Genomic DNA, 24,511 nt, shown 5'->3' on the forward strand with positions numbered 1-24,511 from the left:
CAAAGTTGGTAGAACTGTTAAGCTGTTAAGAGCTACTGCAGAAGCTTGCATTCTAACGAGTGACATAACTGTTGGCTTATTACACACACAGGTATGTATTGTATAAGTCTAGATATAGTAGAAGTAGTGTTACACTTTAAGGTAATAATTGTTGGATGATGATGCAACTTGTGGAGGCTGACACAGATTCAATTAAAGTTCAATACTGCATTTACTTAGTTGGGTTTCTTTGATATTTGCATGAGTCCAATGGCTCAGTGATTAACATTCTTGATTTCTATTTGGGAGGTCCCGGATTCAGATCTCAGCCTGCAGACAACCATCCTGAGGTTTTTTAATGTTTTCTTTAGCCCCTCCAGGAAATTTGGAGCAGTACCTTAAAGTAGGCCACAACCACTTCCTTCCATATGCTTCTAGATTTACTATTCATTAATCATCCTGTCATTCAGTGGTATATGGTAAGAAACCACCAAGAACATCATAGAGCAAACAAAAAAATACATCTATATAACAAGAGAAAGGGCATTCAATCCCCTTTCAGACCACAAAGAACGTGATGAAATAATTTTAAAAACTCACTAAAATAGAAAAAATCACTCGTGTGGTGCAAAGCAGTTGTCCTTCAGTGTGTGACACAGTTGGCTTAACTGCACTCACTCCCACGGTAAACAGTAAAAACAATTTTTTTTTTTGCATAGATCCTACTAAGGTACCAACTAAATCTTTACTGATGAAAATAACTGTTACTTTTCATTGGCAAAAAACTGAAATTCTACTACAATAAAATATTTTGTATCTCAGAAACATACCTCTTCTGGGCAGAGTTCACACGCTCTCTCCAGCGTCTTTCGAGCACTGTTTGAACGTTCCAGGAAGTAACCATTTGTTGATTCATTTGACTGTGCAGGTGGTGACCAGTTATTATAACTATACTGTGCACTGGGAGCATATGGGCGCTGAAAACACACAATTTAAGAACATTTTCTACTAATAAACCAAGTGATTTCTCTAAACAAACAGTTCTGTACTTTGTACTTAATCAACATCTCTTAATTAGCTGATAAAATAAATTTATGGTCAAAGGTAATTCTAGTGTGTTAAACTGGAATATGCTCTGAGAGAGTGGACCCCTCATCTCAATTTACCACATGCAGTGTATTTATTAGCATCACTGAAATCATGATAAAATGTAAAATAGTGTTTGTTTTGACATGAATTATGAGAGATGGGATCTTAAGAAGCAATTTCATAAATCAAATCTTAACTGTTTATATACTGTCTAAAATCATAACATCCACAAAAAAGAAAAAGTATAGCCAAAATCACCAAAATAAGCAAAGAGAACTGAGACACATACATACACTACTACTAGGCTTATTCAATGATCATGCAAAATTATATAATTGCATGATCCAAGGTCTTTTCGCACCAGGACAAAGAAAAAACTTTCCAGCTTGAGACCACACTCAGCGAACAAGGAAGCATACCCGTTCAAGTTCATCCTGAAGCCACTCAACAGCTACTGTCCATTTTCTCGTTACTTCTCCATTTGTATGGAGCATCTGGTGGGCTGGCCGACACTTTGAAAACAGTGTCACCATACATTTGATGCACTGGTATGCCCTTTTCTGGTAGTGGTTCTTACTGCGTTGAATTGTGTCAAACAGACCTTCTCGTTCTTCTGGCACACCTTGAACAGAAAATGTCGAAGTTTCACGGCAAATGACTTGATAAGCTTCATAAATGTGGTTGGTCAATATGAGGGTGTAACACCATGGAATCTGATGTATAAAGTGAAGCTATCGTGGTGACCAAAGTTGATGAAAGACTCTTGGGCAACAAGCCGCATCAGGTGGCTGAATGGTGAATGAATCATTTCTTTGTCTCGCAGCTACCCTGAGGATGAGAGCAGAGATGGCTCTTGAAACGGAGGAAGAAATGGTTCATTCATCATTCAGCCACCTGATGCGGCTTGTTGCCCAAGAGTCTTTCATCAACCATGGAATCCATCCTGTTACCATCAAGTGCCGTCAGCCACAAAACAACAGTGATGCATGTCACCATTGGTTGCAAACTGCTTAAAAGTCAGATGCTCCTTCTGGGGTATGAAGTGATGGAAAGGTAGAGACTGTATGTCACGTGCTCCAGAACCTCCTACTTACGTCAAGTGCTGTTACCTCACTTGTTGAGACACCCTAATACACTCACTGGTGAAAGAACATCTTGAAAAGAACAAATTGCAATGACACTATTGTAACAGATCTTAGGGGAAAAAAGCTATGAAGATGTAAATTGTATTAAAGTAGATCAGGGTTTTGTATAATTTATCTCTGATCCCAATTTAAGTTTGCCATGGATGATGTCGTGTCTACTATAATAGACATTAGGCTACATGCTCCTTACTGATAAACAGACTGTTGTAAAAATCCTGACCAGGAAGTTAGTTTTCTTATCCACCCAGAAGTTATGCATCCTCACAGCAGGTACTCATATATTGCCCATTAAATAACATACTAACATCTGCTTATGCAAATTCCAAAGCAGAGTTCTTTTGTAAATTTATACTGCAGAACTGTACTACAAGCCACTGATCCCACCAAGGGACATTGTTGGAATTAGTTTGAATTTGGTGAAAATGTTCAATTTTCAGATTTTGAAGTCTAATTAATTTGTCAGTGAAATTAAAATGCTCAAGGGCACTTTTATCAGCTGTTGAACTCCTGTTGCAATTCTTGAAGTGCTGTGCCACTGACAATGTAAGTGAAGAATGTGTACGTGCCCATAAAATGTCTTTAGAGTGTAGCATGTGTCAGCGCAGACTATGAAAATGCAATTATGGACACTTAAAGGCAAGCAGCAAGAAAATTCTCATGAACTAGTCAGACAGTTTTGATGGTCACAGTGTATTAGAACAATTTGTTATGATTATCAATGAGATCATTCCATGACCACATCAAACTCCTCCAGAAGGCTAACCCTGACATGATTTCTAAATTTTGAAGAATGCTAGGAGTGAAGTTAAAGACTATGCTGATCTGGCTGTGGGATATTCATGACCTATTGAGTGCATCAAGGGAAGAAATTCATTGAGTTGCAGCTTATGAAGTAATATACTGTAGAATCAGTTATTTGAAATAAGAATTAGTAATTTCTCATGTCGGTCCTATCACCCTCGGTGGACTAGTGGTTACCGTGCTCGCCACTGGACCCAAGGTTCGTGGGTTCAATCTCGGCCGAGGTTGATGGATTTTTAAGGGTGATAAAAATCTGTAGCACAACTTCCTTCGGAGGGGAAGTAAAGCCGGTGGTCCCATGTCGTAGATTTACGGCATGTAAAAGAACCTTGCGAGCATGATACGAGATGTTTTGTAAGCAAAATTCAGCTTCCATTTCTCACCAAAGTCTCTCCTGATTCACTGCTTCAGTGCTAGATGACTCTGACAGTCAAATCAGGAGTGAGTAGAATTTGTGCAGAGTCAGTGGGCTAGTCACTCACTACTCTTAAATGCACACTTTAAAGACTATGAAACCTCCGAAAGGAGGCCCTATGCTCCACTTAGGAGATATAGGATCTATCTATCTATCTATGTCGGTCCTCTGTGCTGTAATGTAGACCTGATCATACAGGGAATATGTTCCTCTGGAATGTTGGTATCTACCAATAAATCCACATTGCAATACATTAAATAAGACCAATAGTGACATTTTCACTGTTAAAAGAACCTCAAATCTCAAACATTTGTAACTGCTTATAAACTGTAGGATTTGAGGTTTTCACAGCGGTAAGTCTGAAGATGGCTGTCGTCTGGGTTGTTACGCCGTGTAGTCTGGCAGAAGTTTACTGATGTTTCTCGGGTGCTTGCTGCCTCCATCATCAGAAGCAATCACCTCTGAAATGTCAGCAAACTTCTACCAGACTACTCAACACAACAACCTAGAATATCTTCAATATTAAGCACTGTAACGCAGAAAATCATACATATTGTTATTTTGTATTAATATAAAGTATTTATGCTCATTTATGACTAGCAATATTCAGCGCTAGATATGCGCTACTCCAGTTACATGAAGCGTACCTTTCAGTGCATTATGAATACGATGAGACTGCCATGAATCCTCAATAAGCAACATGCTGAGGAGGAGGTCCATGTGGTGTCTCAACTCATGGCAGTAAGCATAGGCAATCTGCCACAGCAATTCACTGAGTACAGTTCGTGAGAAGTGAGGGTTCTCCCAACAGCAGAACTGCAGCAACTTCACAGTTTCTTCTGATAGGTTCGCATCCTCGATAAGCTTCTTGATGTAGCTGTCACAACAAATATTAATGACAATAACAAATGTATTCTCTCTAAGCACAACACCAACCTCATTAATGTTATGGCAGTACATGTAACTTGTTTAGGAAGCACTGGTTCAAATCTCAGTTAAGCTCCTCTAGGTAAATCTTCCTTGATCAACATCTGTGATCATGTTTACATATAAATGGAGATATATGTCGTCTACTTCCATAACCTAAGAATGAACCTAAATTTGATACATGGTACAAATACATCATGCCTATTATTCACACATCATATTTGCAAAATGACATTTCATTCAATGCAAATTAATAATGTAACATTATCTGCAAACATAAAAGTAATCAATCACACGATTGTGTAAGTTATTCTTTATCTACTGATTATGTAAATGGACACTTTACTGACAATGCATCAAGGTTTATATGCAATACAGCTGTCCACACATCACAACTGTACACTGGTAAACTGTTTGACCCAAAAGTTAAAATCTGTCTGAAAGCTAAATAATGCAGTGTAAGTCCCCTATTCCTATACTAAAAATGTTATCATGCATTCCTTGCACAAGCACACAAAAAAATTACATATTTCAATGATATTTGGCATGAATGTCATGCCACTGGGGGACACCCATGGGCCAGATTTTATTTGCCATTTCACATCAAGCCACCCACTGACAAATGTCTGAATTAAATATTTGCAATCAGATTATTAATTTTTTACTAATTTTGTTACCACTATCACTAGATTCTACTTCTGAAAGAGTTCCACCCATACAACATAAAATTCACACAGTACTGTAAGCACTCATCACTATTCTCCATATTAGTTTTTGCAATGTGCTTTCTTCCTAGCAAAGACTGCCATTAGAATATTTTTATCTGAAAGTTCAAAAAGCTCATGTCTAGACTAGCAGAGATTTGTATATTGCAATATCTAATGCACATTTAACATACTTAAAAAAAGACAGAGAAAAAGCAGATTTCTTTTAAATTGTGAAACACTGCCAGCATTGTTTGTACAGAGTTTGCTAAGGAAGGGCTAACATGTTCTAAACAACAACAAAAAACAATTAGTTAAACTGAACACCTTTTTATGGAGACAGGATTTTAGCAATCAATGCCAACATTTTACTTTTAATTATCCAATCTACACACAAACCAATTTTATATACACAGACAAAGTAGCACTTACCTGGTTCGACCAAAAAGAATTTCTGCTGCCTGTGGTTGGATGGGCATGATATAATCAGGGACAGCTGGGTCTCCATATGGGTTTGGTAGAGGTAGCAAGCCCTACAGAAATAAATATTACTTTCAGTTTACAAAATGATATTATTTTATAAACCTCAAAACATAATGATTAGATATCTAATAATTTTGCAAATATGGAGTATACATTTAACTGCAATGTGCCAAACAGCATGCAATGTCAACAGAAATTACAAAAATCCATCAACAGGTAAAACATCGCTACTAATATTAATTTCTATAGAACGTTAGTAACGTCCACATTATTTCAGACACCGTATTACAGGTGTTAATGTGGTTCCCATCTCACAACTTCACATATCCACCACATTACCAATGAATGTATGAAGTTAGTAAGTCAAAGGTTGCAGTGGCCTCCAATAAAAAAATAGTTTTGTGAAAATCAATCAAGTGGTTCAAAAGCTAAGTGAAGGACAGACAGACACACAAACAAACACATCCATGAGATTCCTAAAATAACCAAGAATCTTTTTGAAAAGAAACAACTGGTGAGGACAATTGGGTTTTCCAGTATGGCTCAGAAAAAATAAAGTATCCAGCACAGATGTTGCAAACCCAAATGTTGAAATCAAAGACCAAAACATGATCATCTGCCTTTTTGATACCAAACGCATAAGCCATTACAAATTTCCTCCTCAAAAGCAAATAGTCAACAAAGCAGTCTACATTCTGTTGTTCCTGTTCTTAAATTTTTCAATTTGAGCTTTTGTTTTACTGTCAGTGCAGTTTTATAAATTTTATTACATTTTTCAACCTTTCTGCTTAGGATCTACAAGTGTTAATTAATACTTCCAACAAAGTGATGCACAATACAATACAGTGAAATAAAACCAACCCCCTCTGGAAGAGGAGTGGAAAGATGTTGAAAGCCCAGTATATACATGCCTACATTTATGTAAAACAAAAAAGTTGTACAAGGATAATTCACACACAGATAATTGGAAATTTGCTGTAATATTTAAAAATTGAGTTCTTACCTCAAAGCAAACGTAACACATCTCCACTACAATGATCAACTGAAATAATTGTAGCCTACTCTGAATCATACAAAACCCATAAATACACTGTCAGCAAAATGCAGAGTTATTAACTGTTAAAGCAAGTGGTACATATAGCTTCCATTAGGTCTTAAAGGGTTAAATGTTAGGGATGATAAAAAAATTTCATAGAATTTGACCATTTACTTGTAAGACTGCACATATATTGATAACCCACCTGTTGTGACTGTGACGACTGTGTTTTTGAACTGACATCACAGCAGCGAATCAGTTGCGAAACCACATGATGAAGCTTAGTCAACTCTGGATACTGGTACTTTATAGGAGGCCCTGGACCTTCATCCAAGGCTACCAACATAAATGTAGCTGGTACATTCAGCTGTGAAGACAGAATAATTTCACTTTAAACTATAAAAGATTACTAACTACAAAAGCAGCTGGAGAATTTATCCTGTATCTCATTCCTGTACCTAGCAACACTTTCACTGCTATTTGCTGCATATGCATTTCAGTGTCACATGGTTATGTAAATGTTTCTACAACTCACCTTGAGCAGCTGAGTTCTTTCAGGCACACCGAGCGAGGCATACATGTGGAACAATGAGAAGTAATGGGGCAGATGGCGGCCGTGGTCAGACACTTCTTTTTGCAGAAGCAGTAGAACTGCATGCAACAGGTGGTCACTAAGTGTTGCATGAGGATCCACAAGGACTGCTGAAATGGAAAAATGGGAGCACATCTTTAGGTACGTGCATAAATAATAGGGATTATGCATGATGAACTTACAGGGTTAACAGAGGAAGCAATCATGGCTAGGGTATTTCAAGGTGCTTGAATAAAACCACAAAAATCTCAGTCAAGACAATTAACTAGCCAATATTGAAACAAGATACTTCTTGAATACATGTCATTAGTTGATGAAAGACTCTCTGGCAACAAGCTGCATGAGGTGGCTGAACGATGAATGAACAATTTCTTCTGCCAACATTTCAAGAGACATCTCTGTTCTCATCCTCAGGGTAGCTGCGAAATGAAACTGGTCCTATGTAGTGCGCTCGCCAATGGGAACTGGCGGTGGACAACAGGTAGTAGCATGGTGTTGCTGGTGGCCCGTCCGTTGCTTTGTTCATGCTGACAAACAGGAACTGGCAGACGAGGTCAAGAGCTTGCCATTCAGCCACCTGACACTTGTTGCCCGAGAGTCTTTCATCAACTTCAGTCGCCATGAAAGCTCAACTTTATACATCAAGTCATAAGCTACCAGTTAAGATAACAAGTTTACTCAGTCATTTTGAATTCAGATATATACAGGTTGTTTCTGAAGTATATGAAACCACTTCTGAAGCATATTCTATTCACAAATATAATTAAAAAAATCTGTACAAACATGGGTCACTAGATACTTCATTGTTGAGTCATGGCCCACTTTATTTTGAAAAAAGGCTGAAAAATAAAGTGTACATCTTTCCACAGGAAATTGTCTTTTACAAGCTGCAGATTCCAACATTACAATGCACTGCGCATCTTATTAGGGACTGTCACAATCCTCAAATATTCCATGCACGTTACAAATTAATTCACATATACCTCTCACCCTCTATTTCAGTTCTGCTACACCATTAACTGGCTGGCATGACCCACAATACTTTTCAAATCAGCTATAGCTCAAAAAGAAAGTGCCCAAGTACCCATCTTTACATACACATTTTTGCTGCTTTACTTCAGAAACACCCTGTTTATTATTCTACCATTGCACCAAACATTCAACCTAAACAGCAATAAGGTTTACCAAAAACTTACTGGGAGCATCAAGCATGGGTATTATGCATGGGCCATCCTGCAGTGAGAAGTGTGCTAAGAACACAATGATCTTCATGAATGCTGACCTAACCTCTGTACTTGGACAGCTCAACAGATACTCACAGAACCTGCACAGAAATAATTCACATATGTCAACTGCAAATCACCAAAACTTGCAAAATTCACATTTCCATCATCCTTAACAAAACCCTAAAGGTAGGTCACATTAAGAAAGTACTTACCACAGCTGAAAAGCAATACATGCTTCATTCATGACCGTGAAGAGACAATGACAGCAATCTTTCATGTCAGCAAATTCTAACCTTCAGCCACACTTTTCCCACAGATAACTTATTTCAATAACATATAATAACAGAGTGTTGTTTAAATTTAAACATGAATAAAATGTCTTTACTAGCTTCTTAAATAACATTTTCAGAGCAGGCAGTGTAATAGTATAGGTCCTGGTTAACATTAACATCCATATATGTTAAAGTGTGAATCAGGGTGTGGTAGGCTTCCACCAAGGGAAAGCTCAAACTTTCTCTGGAAAATCAAGAAAACCTGTCACTGAAACACCAGCCATGTACACTGGACAAGGTGGACACTCAAATGAAGCCAGGGCCAAAGAGCACCGCTAGCATATCCATCACCTGCATGGTTAGCCGGGTAGCTCAGTCAGTACAGTGACAGGATTTTCTTCTAGCCTCTGCGTCCAGACCGGCTCTGGGGCCCACCCAGCCAATGGGAACCAGGGTAATTTCTTGGGGATAAAGTGCAACTGGGGTGTGATGTTGAACTCAGCCCCTCATACTGCTGAGGCTTAAGATTGAGCAGGAACTGTACCTAAGTGCCAACATTGGCATGTAATGGTATGGCTTTACTTTTACTTTATGGGGAGAATGGGGGAGGTAGAGCTCATACACGGTGAAACACAGTAAACCTGATCAATTGCGACCAGCTGCAGGACACCAGTAAGATATCCTGGCCAAAAATCTGTAAGAATGGAGTGGATCATCAGGGAAGTAACAGAGATCAAGCTATCCTAACATTAACAATGAAGACGGCTTCTCACTGAGTAGACCGTGGAAACCTCTGTGGCATGGAGGAATAAAAGCAAACACTTGCCAAGGGCCCTCCTTTGCTTCTGGTCCCTTGTTAAGAGCCTTCAGTAAAAGTTGTCAACAAGACCTTCCTTAAAAACTGCTCTTTTCCAGGGCTGTCACAACTCTCCTTTCATCACCGATCCTATTGGATGACCTCTCCTCTCCTTTTGCCATTCTTCCTTTTATCCACATTCCCACTGACCACTCTTTCCTCTTATGCTTCTTCCTTCCCTTAAAAACCTCCACTTAAACCATTTCAATCTGCAGACACCACAAATAGTTGAATCCTCATTTAATATTCCTCAACTGAAAGACTTCCCTCATTTTGCCTTGAATTTCTACAGTCCCAGCCAAATTATTTCAGAATTAAGTTCTTTCTATTTATGGACTTCAGTTTAGGAGTTCAAATCCATTTTAACTCAGAGAAATAAGAAAAATGTGAGATTCACTGTACTGGCCCACAATAAAAAGGGTGTAGACAACTGGTCCAAATTTAGACAGTCTGGCAAACATGCAATCAAAGAATCTTCCACATCTAGCAAGGAAGCTAATAGTTGAATACAAAGTAACTGAAAAGTCATGCGACCCATATTAAAACATTTATCGATGGTTGCAATCAATACAATTTGATCTGATTAATAAACACAATATTGCTGTGACTACACAAAAGCCCAAGCAGGACACATAATGTTGCAACCTGCTTATGACAGTCTGTCAGTTGTCTTTCAAACGCAAAGTTCAAGGATGTCTTTTAACAAGTGTAATGAGTGTTCACTGTCAAACACTATCTGGCATCTCATTCTTACAAAACTTGCCAGAATGAGTTTAGAGACACATTTAATAATTCTCCTGCGTAAAATAAATTGATATCTTGTTTGATGAACCATTTCAGTGACACATGAACTTTTCATTGGGTTGCATCGCACAGTAGGAAAAGAGTGAATACATGCATCACTGGATGTGGTGGATATTTCCAACACTTAATGTAACAATACATTTTTGTTTACCGATTTCAATGTAATTAATTTTTTTACAAACAGAACATGCGTCAGGAATGGGTTCCATGATTTTTGATCATCCTGTAGCATGGTGATAACAACTGAGATTCCACTAATTGTTTCCTAACCTGTGTGGATGCTGAAACAAAACATTATGTGCAAACCACGCCCTGACTGCACGGGAGCTGCGTAAATGATGACACAGAACGTCATACCACTCCGTTGCGGTACCTCGCAGAGTTTTCTTTGTATGAAATCCTGTATGGAACAGAAATCTTGATGCCAGCTGGACACTCAACATTGCCAACTCCTCAAATTCTGGTGTCTGTAAGTAAATAGAAACCACCTCTATCAACACAGGAAAGATTAAATATATCTGCAAGACTCAAAGATGACTCTTAATATAACTTATAAAAATGTAAAAGATGTAAAATGCATAGAATCCTTTCCCAAACTATACAGCCTTCTAATTCTGAATTTTTTTATGAATACTATTATGGCAAACTGCTTAGCACCTTAAAAAGTCACCACTTCCTTTCCAAACCTTGGTGATTCACCAAAAATGACAACTGTATCATTACTTTAGATGCTAAATAACTATATGATGATTCATTCTGATACATAATAAGTGATCAACCAATCCAAGTCTGTGTCAACCGGAAGAAGCATTTCTTTGCTTAAATAGATCTCTTATTCAAGTAAAATAATAATCTCTTTTGAAGAAAAATCAACAAGGCATTTCCTCAACTGTCTTACAAAATATAACAACTACCACAGCACAAATAATTTCAAATAAAAGATTCTGCTCTGTTTTTGGTGCGTTTACAACCTATAGAGCACCGATTAAAACTTTCCCAACCATCCATTCACATTAAACAACATAATTTTACTGTCTGTATTCACTGCAGCATAAACATTAAAAATTTATACAGTGAAACCTCAATGCATCGTTTTCGGCGGGGGTGGGAAATAAAAACGATGAATGCGGGAAAACGATAGATGCGGGAAAGCATTAAAAATTTAAAAAAAACAATGTTTCTCTTTCAAAGTTACTTCTTTTTACCAAAAAAGTCTTTAGTGGACAACTGGTTTGTCGAAACTTTACGTTTTAGACCAAACAGAGCACTTTCCACGTTCAAAGTGTTTTCCTCGTCACGTTCACTAATATTAAGCGCATAAAAGAACGACTTCACTTTCGCCAATGCAGCGTGTGCTTCGGCAAAACTCGGCAAAGCTTCGGGCTCGCATTCGTCGTCTCCCTCTTCCTCACCACTCCAACCCCCTTTGCGGACAATAACAGGAAGAATGGAAATACTATTACTGCCGAACTCAACGAAACGTAGCTGTAGAAGACCCTGAACCGCTGGAAACGAGATGAACCAGAAGAATGAAAAGTGCCGCCAGCCTTTCCTTTGTACTTGTAATAAAAGCATTTGTGAAGAAATTCACACTGCACATGCCATCTGGCATCGCTGGAACGAAATATGAGTGCACCCTAATTAAAATCGTAAAATTTCTGACAATGAGCACCGCCATTCACTCCAACTATCACCCCTGCACCGCTGACCCTCATTCCAAAAGAATGTGCTGGTTGGGCGACATAACAGGTTACCACTACTGTGTATTCCAAAAACATTGTGCGTCTTTCGGTATTAATTTAATTCAAAACCCAGCATTTTAATTTCTCAGAAACGATCATTGCGGGAAAATTGTGGGCCGGGACTAAGATTTTTGAACGATCGATGCGATAAAACGATAGTTCGAGGAACGATAGAAGCGGGAAAATGTAACATTATTTTATATGGGATGTATTCGGGACCGAACAAAACGGACGATGCATCCGGGAAAACGATAGTTCCGGGAACGATGGATAGAGGTTTCACTGTAATTACAGTAAGTTGTTTGGATTTGATGCAGTAAGTAAAACTAATTAAATGTAAGTCTGGGTGGGAGCTGCAGGCAGGGGTTTAGCTATAATACAAGGAGATTATGAATAACTTGAAGTATGATGCCAGCTGTACATTAACATCATTTCTGGTTTGGAACTTAAATTCCAAGTGCTAGACTTTAATTGCACACAGCATACATGGAATATAGAAGCAAACTATGTGTGCATGTAAATAATTTTGGCTTCATATCAACCTGAATGCATATTATTACATCTGAAGTTCAAAACAACACAAATAAACAATTAAACTTACCAATTTTTCGTTGCTATGTTGTCGATTTACAGGAGGACTGTTGCAGGACACCAGCTTTCGGATAAACTGGAAATATTCTGCTGAGAATTGATTTCTGTTGTGCATGAATTTAATGTTTTGTTTCCGAACACTTCGTTCTATTGCAGGTGGCATTTTCAAGATGCCCAATTTTGTATCAGCTACAGAAAAAAACAAAATAACAATGTAGGCAATTATACAAGTCAGTCTGTTACAGAGCATGCTCTATGAAATTGAAGTCTAGATAAATACTTACTCACTCCCAACACATGCATTCTCATAAAAATATCACAGAGGAAGTCTACTTCCTGTATGCTACAGACACTCAATCATGACAGCACCAAATACATTGAGATAAACATTCCATCTTCAATGACAAGTTATGAGAAATTTAAATCACATTCAACATTTTATTTGTAATGTTAACATTTTCTGTAACACCAACTGAAGTTCTGAAACTTTAAAGCTGGCCACACTTACACAATGACAGCTCATTCAGACTCTTCATTAACGCATTTTCCTCAACATCCAATCGTGTATAAAATAACATATACGCGTTCCACCACCGCTTCTGACGCCGATAGCTCATTCTCTTTAACATGTGGTCAAACACCTGAAAATTTAGATGTACTGTAGGACGTGTTTCAAACTCAAGTAAATACGTTTGTTATAAAATTGACGCTTGTAAAGATAAAAGAGGTGTCCAGCTCACCTCACCCATGTAGTCTCCGCCAAAACACTGTGTTTTCATTTCTTCTTCGTCATCCATCTTACACTCACTCACTTCACCATCATCAAACTTATACCATTTTGAACTTCCATCGTTATGCCTAAGACACAGTACACAACAACAAAAAACTGTATTTCAAGGAAAAATAATTATTAAGAAAGAAACAATTTAGGATTTCCTTTTCCAATTACTTTTGCAAAGGAAGTCCCACTCTGTCAGATACACAGGAATCCTTGTTTAATGTTTCTTGATTTAAAGTTTTCTCCAGTTCCACCTTCTCACTATTAAATACATGTTATCTAGGTTTTCTTCACTACAGGGCCATTCTATACTAAATAAAAACAAAATTTAATGAAATGTCAACCACACTATCATCAATATTAATATTTTTTTTATTTTACAAGTAGATATCCATGAACTATATGTTTTCCCAGAGTTTAATTTTTTATTGTGACTAAATCCTTAGATATTATAATTGAAAAAAATTGAGCAGTTTTTTGATGTGGCGCCCAGTTTTTTTACAAATATGTAAATATCTCCAGTATTTAAAAAGTAAGAAATACAGAATTTGGTGTCCATCTGCAGTTTGTCTCAAGAAAGCTATGCATATATCTGCATTAATTTTGGAATTACAACCTTTGAACAAGTTTTACTTAAAAGATTTAAAACAATAATGTAGGACTGCATTTAGAAAGCTGAAACATTTACCCAGCACAAAAAAAGGTTCAATCTATTATGAAAAAATAATTAAAGCAGACTTTTGCTCCACTGTCAAGAAATTAAAATCTGAAATTATGCACCAGCATCATACTCATACTTCTTTCGGAGTCTTTTCAAAATTCGCAGGTATGAAAAGATGTGACAACACTGCCAGACATCACACATCAGCAAGAATATAGAACTGTTTTTATCTGCAATTAGTCTTACATTTTGAGACAGCAACTATTTTTGTTCCTACAACATAATATACTGCATAAAATAAACTGTCAGTTACAGCTTCCTTGTATCCATTTTAGATCATAATTAAGGTAGTAGATAAGCTAACCAACAGCTACTAAATTAATTTTCATTTATATCTGGAGAAAGCTCGTCACACTCAAGTCATGCAGCCAGACCTTTCAAGATAGCAAAACCTGTCCAAAATACAAGCCTTCTTCATTCAGCTGAAGCCCCATGCTAGAAGAGCAGTCACTACTAGTTAATATGTCAATATATAAAGTTAACTATTTTCTACAGAGGTTTTTACCTGTGCATAATGTATGAATAGTAATGGCCTCCGCTGGCCTGTCCGCTATGTACAACAATTCCTGTTAGCTGATATTTTGTACAAATGTCTTTTGATATCTCATCATAATCACAGTCTATCATTTCACCTTCAAGTTTTGCCAAGCCTGAAACTGTACAGAATGTTATTTTGAATTATAACACGTACTTTCAAAGAAGAAATATAACAAAGTATGAAAGAGTAAGAGAGTAGAGAAAGTAACACGAACAAATTTTGAAACAATATGTTTATCAATTACTTCACTCAGTGTTATTGAGCTAGATTCTGTCCCCATTTAATACAGTACCCACGTGTTGCTTCTAAAATTGTCAAAGGTAAAACCATGATAAATTTGTCAGCATAGGCAGTAACTCAGCCAAAATTCAAAACAGAATAGCTCTTCAATACAAATTCAGATAATTAATACAATACCAACTTTCTAGGTTTACAGCATTCAGAACATGAATGTTTAGGAAGAACTTCCTCATACCTGTATAAGGATCCATGTCTAGGTCTCGTGGAAACTCAAAGTAATCATTGAACTTGATGGCACAAACTCTCTCAAAGTCATACTCAAAGCGTTTTAACTGGATCGCAAGGATAGGTGGCAGCTTCTTCACACACAGTCGTTTCACAGTTACAACCTAAATTAAAACACGATTTATTCACTTTAATGCAAGAAATTGTTTCTATCTCACTACTAGGAACGACATAAGCTTTGATGACCAAAGTTTGAAGAAAAATACAAACCAACAGCATCTGACTATAGAATTCTGAAAGTCTTAAATTAACAGGCATTACAAGCTGTGATATGAATTATTTGAATTTCTCTACAATTCCATACTTTATACCTCACCTGATAACAGTATATTTGTTTTATTTGTATAGATATGGTATTAAAAACAATGAATATGTAACTTCATCATAGCGAGTGGTTTACAGCCTTTTGGCCATTTCTCACATCCTAGTCACCAATGAATATGTAACACATGAAGTATTTAATATACCATGCCAAACTCAGTTTACAGGCATTTAACGTGACTAGATATATATGAATCTTTTATGCATATATGAAACTTCACTCTTCCCTGAAATTCAAAGCTAATACATACAAAATCACAGTGATGGATATCCTCCCTTCAAATAAATTAAATTAGATTTACAATGTTGTAAGAAATGTTAACACAGTCCCTTAACTTTCACATTACCACTGGGGTCCATTCTGTGCCCGTTTCTTTCCTGGGCTTTGTTTTTTTCACATACCTCAATACCTTATGGAGGAATTATTTTTCATACATTTACTGGCCTTTACTGATATATTTTTTTAAAATGATAATAAACTGGCTCCAATTCGGAAAGTTTTTGAAATGTTTGTAGCTAGCCTCAGACTTTCATATATACACAAAGAATATATTACAGCTGATGGACTCATACCATTTCATGGCCAATGGTCATTTAGGTAATAAATATAAAGGAAACCAGCAAAATATAGAATCAAAATTTCTGCCTCTGCTGACACCAACACTTGCTTAACTCAAAACACACCAGGAAGATAGTAAACCCCAACAAAAAGACAAGGTAAAAAAAATGTAGTCCAAGATTTTGTGTCTCCTCTATTTAGGACTAGAATAGGAGTGACAACAGACAAATTGTTCACAAGCTGCCAACTAGCAGAGTATCTCCTCACTCAGAATCTCAAACTTACTGGAACTTGAAGCAAGAATAGGCCAGACATCCCAAAGATGTTCATTGGGTGGAAATGTTAGAGGAGTATTCTATCACTTTTGGGTTTAATGGCAACTTGACCTTAACATGGCATATGCCAAAGAAAAACTCCACGATTATTGCATGACCTGAAGCTTTCATGGTGACTACATATAATAAATTCTTCTCAGGCCACCAGCCGTGTAAGGTGGCTGAAGGAAGAAGAAACCTTCTGTTATTATACCATGGTTATTCTTCTTTAATCTCAACGCCATAACAAATCATGCATGGATGAAAGCCAGGCCTTCCAATCAGACACTATTTCACACTACAGGACAACACAGTGTGGTATAGATGTTAACAAACAGCACAATAATATGTAAAAGGAACATGTCAGTGTCCTGTCAGAATGTTCTGAAATATGCTTGACGTAAGATGCATAAATGGATTTGGACTATGGCTTCTGAAGAATCCAGATTTAAAAAAAGGAGCAGCAACATTGTCGACATCATTCCTTGCTCAAAATAGATCATCAAATGATAAAGAGCTTCAAATTGTTCTCTGAAGGAGCCTGTTCATGTAACAACAAAATCTCTGTGGGTCAATCTGGAACCACAGAAGGTTACAGCTACCACACCACCAACTCAAGGAGGAACAAAAACAGGACAATAGCATGCATATCAGAATAGCTGACAAAAGAAATGAACTCAAATGTGGATCATGTCACTAATGGGTATTCAAAAAGCAAACCTCAAAGATCAATCTGATTCTGCATTTCAGGTGGGTGAAGACTAAAACTGCTACTGTAATGTATCTGATAATGGTTTCCATTCAAAAGTAAAAGGTTACACGCCGCATGCATTTTTTTAGTATGTATGGTGGGACACAAAAGGGACCGCAAATGGCAAGGTGTTACTTCATTTGTATGGTAACATGCGGGTTAACATTACACAACAGGATGCTTAACATTAAGACTGTTAGATTTTTTAATACAAAATAGCATTATTCAGTGCATTTACTTGAGGAAATTAAATTGAAATAATCCACAGTGTTTAGATCATACCATTCACTTGTACATTGTGTGTTAAATGCAGTAACCAGTGCTTAAACCTTTCCAAAACATGAACTGCTCTGACTCTGGTCTCTTTACATAATGATTGACATGAGGCTTTATATAAAATCAACAGCAGGAAAATAAAAACACACTCATTACAAAGAATTTATACAATTAATTTCTTTGTTTGAGCATTTTTAATTGGTTTACATTCTGTAAATTTAGTGGGGCACAAGTTTAGTATATCTAAGGTGACCACTGCACTTACTCCCATTGTTTAATACTTGTTCTTTGATATGCTACTGCAGGTAAAACAATTTGTCATGCTAGAAAATAAGTCACTAAGCAGCACATACCTTCTTGTTGCATTTTTCACAGTGATATGCATCAGCTCCCTCTAATAGTTCACCCTTTACATACTGTTCCAGTGAGTCTAGTAAAGTACTGTGATTCCGAATATCAACACTAATTACGCTGAATGGTTCCTCCTTTGAATACCTAAAAATATAAATGTTCATATATGATCAGGAAAGATATATGGATACTGGATACTGGGAACGACCCGTTCTTCAAGTGTCTGAGCACTGCGGGTTCCAATTTTTCGTTGGCTCGATCTATAGACATTTGGTAGGACTCCTTGGACGAGGAATCGGCCTGTCGCAAGGCCTCACCTGTACACAGGACAGCACAACACAGAAAAATGTGGACAAACATCCATGGCTTGAGTGGAATTCGAACCCACGGTCCCAGCGACCAAGTGGCACAAGACCCACGCCTCAGACCGCGCGGCCACTGCGGACCCCAAGATATATGGAAACTATAATTCATTTTTGCTTGATATGTGTTTATAACCCTGACACATTACTGCCCCCAGATTTAAAATTTGGGAATTGAACATTTGATTCACTCTCACAGATAGAGTAAAAAGATAGGGCAGGTGAGCAAGACCTTCAACTGTAATATTGTAATGTAAATACCGAGTTACATCAAAAGGTCTTCTGTGAAATGTACATTATTCTTGTCTGACTTCAATCAAAATTACGATGTGCTGAGAAATTTAGTAAAATGCCTAAAATATAAAATTTAATTAAAATCTATTCAGCTGTTCTCAAGTTGTGAAATGTAGATGGACTGACATGGTGGAGATAGTAGGCACATTTTTCAGTTTTGCTCGAGTTGCATACGATGGAAAAGAAGTGGGACTGTGAATTGCAGAATAAAGAAGGTCAAATACTTCCTTCTGGTTGTTACATGGTTTAAATCCTGTACCTGAATCTTAATACAACACTATTCCATTTAAAATTACAAAAGAGTGCACAGGGATCTTACAGATTTCCATGACATTGGAAAGGGCAAGAATCTTCTCCCTACTTGAGCTCATGCATTTCAAATAAAAAGAGCAATTATATGAAAATGAACAAGTGTTTAAACTGAACAAAAATACTACCTCAGCTCATGCACACACAATACAAAATAATACCTGTGTGGGCAGCCTTTGCATATTTTTTGGTCTGAATATGAGCCACCAAGAATTTTGCCCATGATCTGCTCCTGACTTAGGGCTTTCAAGGCCTCGTCAATACTCTCAACAAGACTCATGAAGAACTCAACAGCATCTTGCTGCTCACGAAGGTTCACTGGCTCTCCCTGTAGCCTGTCAAAGCAGAGAAAACCATTTCACATTATATTCTCCACAGTTCCTTCATAAATTACATTTAAAATAAAGAATCTGTTAACTCACTTGAAATGCTTCCAGAGTCCTCGTGGGACATAATACTGTAGTTTGCTGTATGCCAGATGACCAAAAATGGCTTGCACTTGCTTCAAGATACCAATGTTATATTCTTTCCGTGATTCCTCTAGACCACATTTCTCATCATTGCAGTCATTTTCATTCGATTCCAAATTTCCCTGTAGTAATCAAAATCATATGCCTCAAACAACTGTGTAAGTAGAAACAATTAGGAAATTGGCAAAAGAATCCCGACACAATCCTCAACCAGTACCATCCGGCATTATCAAAACTTATTTCCTTAAGATATCCTTTTATCTCCTTAATTTTCAAGTGGCAACTTTCCAATATGTTTCCAAACCAATATTCTGCACCCATTTCTTGCTGATACCATACAAAACTGCTTGTTCAGCACACCATAAACTCCTTAAATACATGCATACATCTTTATTACATTCCATAAATCCATAAGTTAGCCAGATGACAATAGGATGTGGAATAAGTCAAAATAATATAATACATATTACAACAATGCATAACCCATAAAAATTATGAAGCTCATTATGTAATAATTCCCACTAATTTCATCCTCAGCATTTCTTCTGTTTATTCTCAACATTCATTATGAATCTCATTTCTGCCCAGTTACTCTCTTACACACACAGATTTTGGAAATATCTCTATATCATTATTACCTGTCACTAGCAGTGTTTGCAGTGTGTAGAAAAATTTACATTTTCTATGAATATTTCACAGGCCTTCAATATATACTGTTGAATATCATAGGGGAAAAAAATTATTAACCCTAAACCCAAAAACATTTGCCCTTAGTTCCAGCCAAGTGGATGATCTCTGAAAAGTGCTATCAAGCAGCAAAACAGTTTAAATATGGCTGACCAATTTCAAGCAGTGTATCAGCTGCAATAATTCAACACTGACATTGGTTTTGTCATTTTGTGCATGAAGGGCTTCAAGTTCCAGACAATTTCTTTCTTTCCAATGAAGCTAAGTTCCACCCGAGTGGTTGGTTATATAAACAATCAAAACAGTAGACTGTGGATTGCTGAAAACCCAATGTAGTGCATAAAACTCCTCACAATTCATTGAAGATTGCCGTGTGGTGCACAAAGTTTCAAAAGATAATTATCAGACCATTGGTTTTCAAGCAGATTAATTTTTCTGCTGGAAGAAAATTAAAGGGGTTTCTGGTTTCAATGTCATGAGGTAATGGTCCATGCTGTGAACACAATGTTTCACTGCAAGACCTCCCTGGTAAGTGCACTGCTGGGTGTGGTCTTTGGCCACCACCATCTCCAACCTTTACCCCATCAGGCATCTTTCTGTGGGATTCTCAAAGAAAGAGCATTCAAATAACCCACAAAGCTGGGTGAAACTGAAATACAATACTGAACACTGTTATGAACACTGACCCAGAAAAAAGCTGCACAAAACACCACAATTACTGTTCTGTACGAATGGAAAAAAAGCATACAGCATGGAATAATTTTATTCTCACCACCAACTAACCAACAAATAAGAACAAACATTTTCAGTACTGATTATTTGCCTAGCATCACTGCAAATTATTGGCTACTATTGCGTACACTCACCTCAGCCTCCATTCTCTCCTCACCGCTGAAATCCTCATTCAGATCTGTAGCAGCACCTTCAGAAGCTAGGATTCCAATACGAATGCTCTCGACCATATACAACTGCTGTAACACTGAGTTCATATAGCAAGTGGCACCGGCATTTTTCAGGCCAACAAAACCTTTTAGTGGTCGTGGACCCACAGGCGGAAGATAGTCCCACTCTACTAAGGGTTCATCACGCTCTGTAATTAATCACAACACTTCTATAGGGTCTTGAGGTCCTAACTTTCAAATGGCATAACCCAAAAAGTCTAAACCACTGGACACGACTCTTAAGTCATCTAAATTCAGTACAAACCATGATATCTTTATTTCTTTATCATCCACATTCTTCTTCCCCCCCCCCCATCTCATCCTCCTTCATTTGATCAGCCTGGTAATACTGGGTGAAGATTACAAACTACAGAACTTACAGAAATTTGTGTGCAATGTAAAGCATTATGAAACAAATTTAGCCATCAGTTTCAATTGCCAAATTGTCCTAGAATCACTACCAGTAGTGAATCTTGGTCTGTAAGTCAGGTCATACAGAAATGCAATATTATTAAATCTTATCTATAACTGCACCAAAATACTATGATATTTTCTGATGATAATAGTAATGCTGCTGTTACATTATATAGTAAAACATTTCTTTTATATTCCACCAATTTTAATGGTCTGGTGGCAAACTAATAGACAGACCCGAGCATTAGCCAGTGATCACTACATTCATCATTACAAGCCACAGGTTACATACATTACTCTGTGAATGAAACATTTCTCTTCCTCTTACAAGAAGTATAATGCTATAAGAAATCTTAAAAGCTTTCTGAAAACTTTGCATTACACTGTTTCAAAGACTATGGTAAACCCAGAGTGATAGATCCACAGTTACTGCAAAGTTAGCCTGGCCATTTAAACACAATTATGTCCGTAAACCTTTGCTCTGACCCATTCTGATCTAGTGCAATTTGCTGTCAGTTCCTACAAACACAATTTACAGTAATGCAGTACTTATAAGATGTTTTATCTAGAAATTCAAGTCACTTAGCCTTCTTGTTATTTTGGCTCTCCTTAAACATGTTCTCTTCATAATTACCCTTTCTTTATACAGTTCGTAAGAGATTTTTATAATAAGTATCAATAAATGAAAAATTACATGTGCATTTCTGCAAACAAACCTGAATAAAACATGTCAGAAAGCATATGCACAAGGAGCTTCATGTTAGGAACACAACTGACGCAAAGCCCCACCAGGAAATCAAATGCAGCACTGGTTGTCAGAGGAGTGTTGCAGACTGGTATTGCTTGGTCCTCACACAGCTCACCCGTACGCTGTAGGTGAAGCATCACTCGCGATGCAGGGAAAATAAAATCTTCTACCAGCTCCTACAATACAGAACAGTCTTATCACATTCTAGGGTTAAGATGTGCACTAGCCACTGTATTTCCATACGTGCAATTTATTTAAACAAAGAAGACTACTCACTGGATCCCAAACAAATAAAGTTATATTCCACAGAGTTCAAAAAACTATACCCAAATGAGTAAAGTGAGCCTAATGATCTAATATGTAAACCAATCTCAATCATTTACAAAACGAAGTGATGCAAAATCCAAAGGGGAGCTCTCCATTTGCATGCAAATTGAGAACTTTTGCATGGCAATTGTTTGGAACCTGAACTAAACACCACGAGTCTTGCAAATCCATAGTTGATAGGTAGTTGGGTAACAAAACCAAAAAGAACATAATAATCTAAAACCCATGCAACCCCTTCCTGACACATGTCCTATTTGTAAAAAAACAAACAAATTACACTGAAATGGGAAAGAAAAAAACCCCAGAAATCCAGTGGCAGTAGGCAGCAAGTTTTGATAAACTAGAGCAGAGCGCTCCTTTCGGAGCTCCTCAGGTGGGTTGGTCAAGTTTGTAATACGCAACCAACCTTGTGTAAGAAACTAAACTAACCCCCCGAATGGAGGGTTAAAACACTTGACCAATCACCCCTTTGGGGAGGGGGGGTTGCATTTTAAAATCTTAAGACACTAAACTAACCCCCCCAAATTGAGGGTTAAAATACTTGACCAACCCCCCTTCAGGGGGGTTGATTGCGTTTTAAAATCCTGAGTAAGACACTAAACTAACCCCCCTTCGGGGGGTTAGTTCAGTGTCTCAGTCAAGTGTTTTAACCCTTGAGTAAGAAACTAAACTAACCCCCCCCCCCCCCGAATGGGGGGTTAAAACACTTGACCAACCCCTCGGGGGGGTTGGTCAAGTTTGTAAAACGCAACCAACCTTGTGTAAAAAAACTAAACTAACCCCCCCCCCCCCGAATGGAGGGTTAAAACAATAGACCATCCCCCCCTTCTGGGGGGTTGGTTGCGTTTTAAAATGTTGTAGAGCAGTGATAATGCGACTGGATTGGTACTAAGCATTATTTGTTTACTCGGCATAAGGTGACATTGTTGATGATGTCATTTTTTGATGATGACAACGACTAATCACAAATTTTTATAGTAGATAATGCAACTCATTCAACATGTGCATTGTTGAATTTGCTGTATGCTGCTCAAAACAGCAGTCTTTATCAACTTCAAAAAATCAATTCCTTGTAATGTTCAGCTGCTATCGTTTCAATAAAGAAAATGGGACCAACTGTCCTCCGTCAAGAGACGGCACACCACATTCCAGCTTTTGAAGAGTGTAATAAATGATCCTACATGAAAGGTATGCAGATTTACAGAACTCCATATTCTGCTGTTTTGGCTAATAACATATCAACTTTGATGGATCCACTCCCTTGAATAAAGTGTAAACCATTTGCAATAGTGACAATTTTTCCTATTTAGATTCCCTGAATTCATGCATGGAATACACAAGATGTAAATAAAGTTTTAAAATCTTTGAGGTCTTATGTACACTTTTATAGGATAACCCACTCTAAAGATAAACTTCTTTCAGTGACTTTAATGGAGGGCACAACAAAGTTTGAAGGATATGGTCCAAACTATTGTCACTTAACACTGAAGGTCAACCAAAACAGTTTCTGTCCTGCATGCTTCCTGTGTCACAGAATCTCATTCTGGCAAGTTAAATAAGAACGTGATGACATAGAGTGTTTGACAATGAACACTTGTTGCACTTACGAAAAACAGATCCCTGCACTTTGACCGACTGAAGACAACTGACAAACTGGCGCAACTCTTGCAGAGTGACAGCAATACTGTGCTTATTAATCTAATCAAATTGTAATCATTAATAAATATTTGAATGTGAGCTACATAAAATCTGAAATATATATGGAGATTTCATCTTTATTTCACCATAATAATAATAAAAAAGAGGATGGCGTATGATTTATGTGAAGGCATGAACTGAGTGAGAAGGTACAATATATCTAAAAAGTAAAGAAGCCACTAGTCTGGTTCTGAGGCCATGCTCTAAAGCAAGCATGTCAACTCGCGGCCCACAACGAATATTTTTGCGGCCCAGCCAATATAATGGTATGTAAGAAACGTTTTAATAAAAATTTTGTAACTTAATTTGAAGGCAAAATTCAGTGAAGTTGGCGTGCCTAGATTTTACAAATATTTACCTGCCAGGTTTGAAAATACTCGAAAATTGGCATATGAAATTATTTCCATCTTTGGAAGTACTTATCGGTATGAGCAGTTATTTACAATTATGAAAGGAAATAAGTCT

The 24,511-nt window shown here is 37.3% G+C and overlaps 1 protein-coding gene across 4 annotated transcripts in view; it reads right to left on the reverse strand.

Moving 5' to 3' along the window:
* faf (ubiquitin carboxyl-terminal hydrolase-like faf) overlaps window positions 1-24,511 on the reverse strand; it is a 64,733-nt gene that overhangs the window by 5,769 nt on the left and 34,453 nt on the right. For all 4 annotated transcript variants that reach the window (XM_022079519.1, XM_022079258.1, XM_022079346.2 and 1 more), the window contains exons 26-43: window positions 21,990-22,197; window positions 20,785-21,008; window positions 19,184-19,353; window positions 18,923-19,096; window positions 17,799-17,940; window positions 15,175-15,328; window positions 14,667-14,817; window positions 13,403-13,520; window positions 13,171-13,303; window positions 12,673-12,851; window positions 10,600-10,796; window positions 8,368-8,495; window positions 7,115-7,281; window positions 6,785-6,946; window positions 5,493-5,593; window positions 4,077-4,306; window positions 1,488-1,690; window positions 810-956 (exon numbers count right to left, since the gene is read on the reverse strand). In XM_022079519.1, the coding sequence (XP_021935211.1) occupies window positions 810-956; window positions 1,488-1,690; window positions 4,077-4,306; window positions 5,493-5,593; window positions 6,785-6,946; window positions 7,115-7,281; window positions 8,368-8,495; window positions 10,600-10,796; window positions 12,673-12,851; window positions 13,171-13,303; window positions 13,403-13,520; window positions 14,667-14,817; window positions 15,175-15,328; window positions 17,799-17,940; window positions 18,923-19,096; window positions 19,184-19,353; window positions 20,785-21,008; window positions 21,990-22,197 (2,988 nt within the window). The remainder of the gene's footprint in view (window positions 1-809; window positions 957-1,487; window positions 1,691-4,076; window positions 4,307-5,492; window positions 5,594-6,784; window positions 6,947-7,114; window positions 7,282-8,367; window positions 8,496-10,599; window positions 10,797-12,672; window positions 12,852-13,170; window positions 13,304-13,402; window positions 13,521-14,666; window positions 14,818-15,174; window positions 15,329-17,798; window positions 17,941-18,922; window positions 19,097-19,183; window positions 19,354-20,784; window positions 21,009-21,989; window positions 22,198-24,511) is intronic.

The sequence above is a fragment of the Zootermopsis nevadensis genome, unplaced genomic scaffold, assembly GCF_977971745.1.
Source record: "Zootermopsis nevadensis isolate Lab colony 2312 unplaced genomic scaffold, Znev_1.0 Znev_ptg000010l, whole genome shotgun sequence".
In the NCBI taxonomy this organism is placed as follows: domain Eukaryota; kingdom Metazoa; phylum Arthropoda; class Insecta; order Blattodea; family Termopsidae; genus Zootermopsis; species Zootermopsis nevadensis.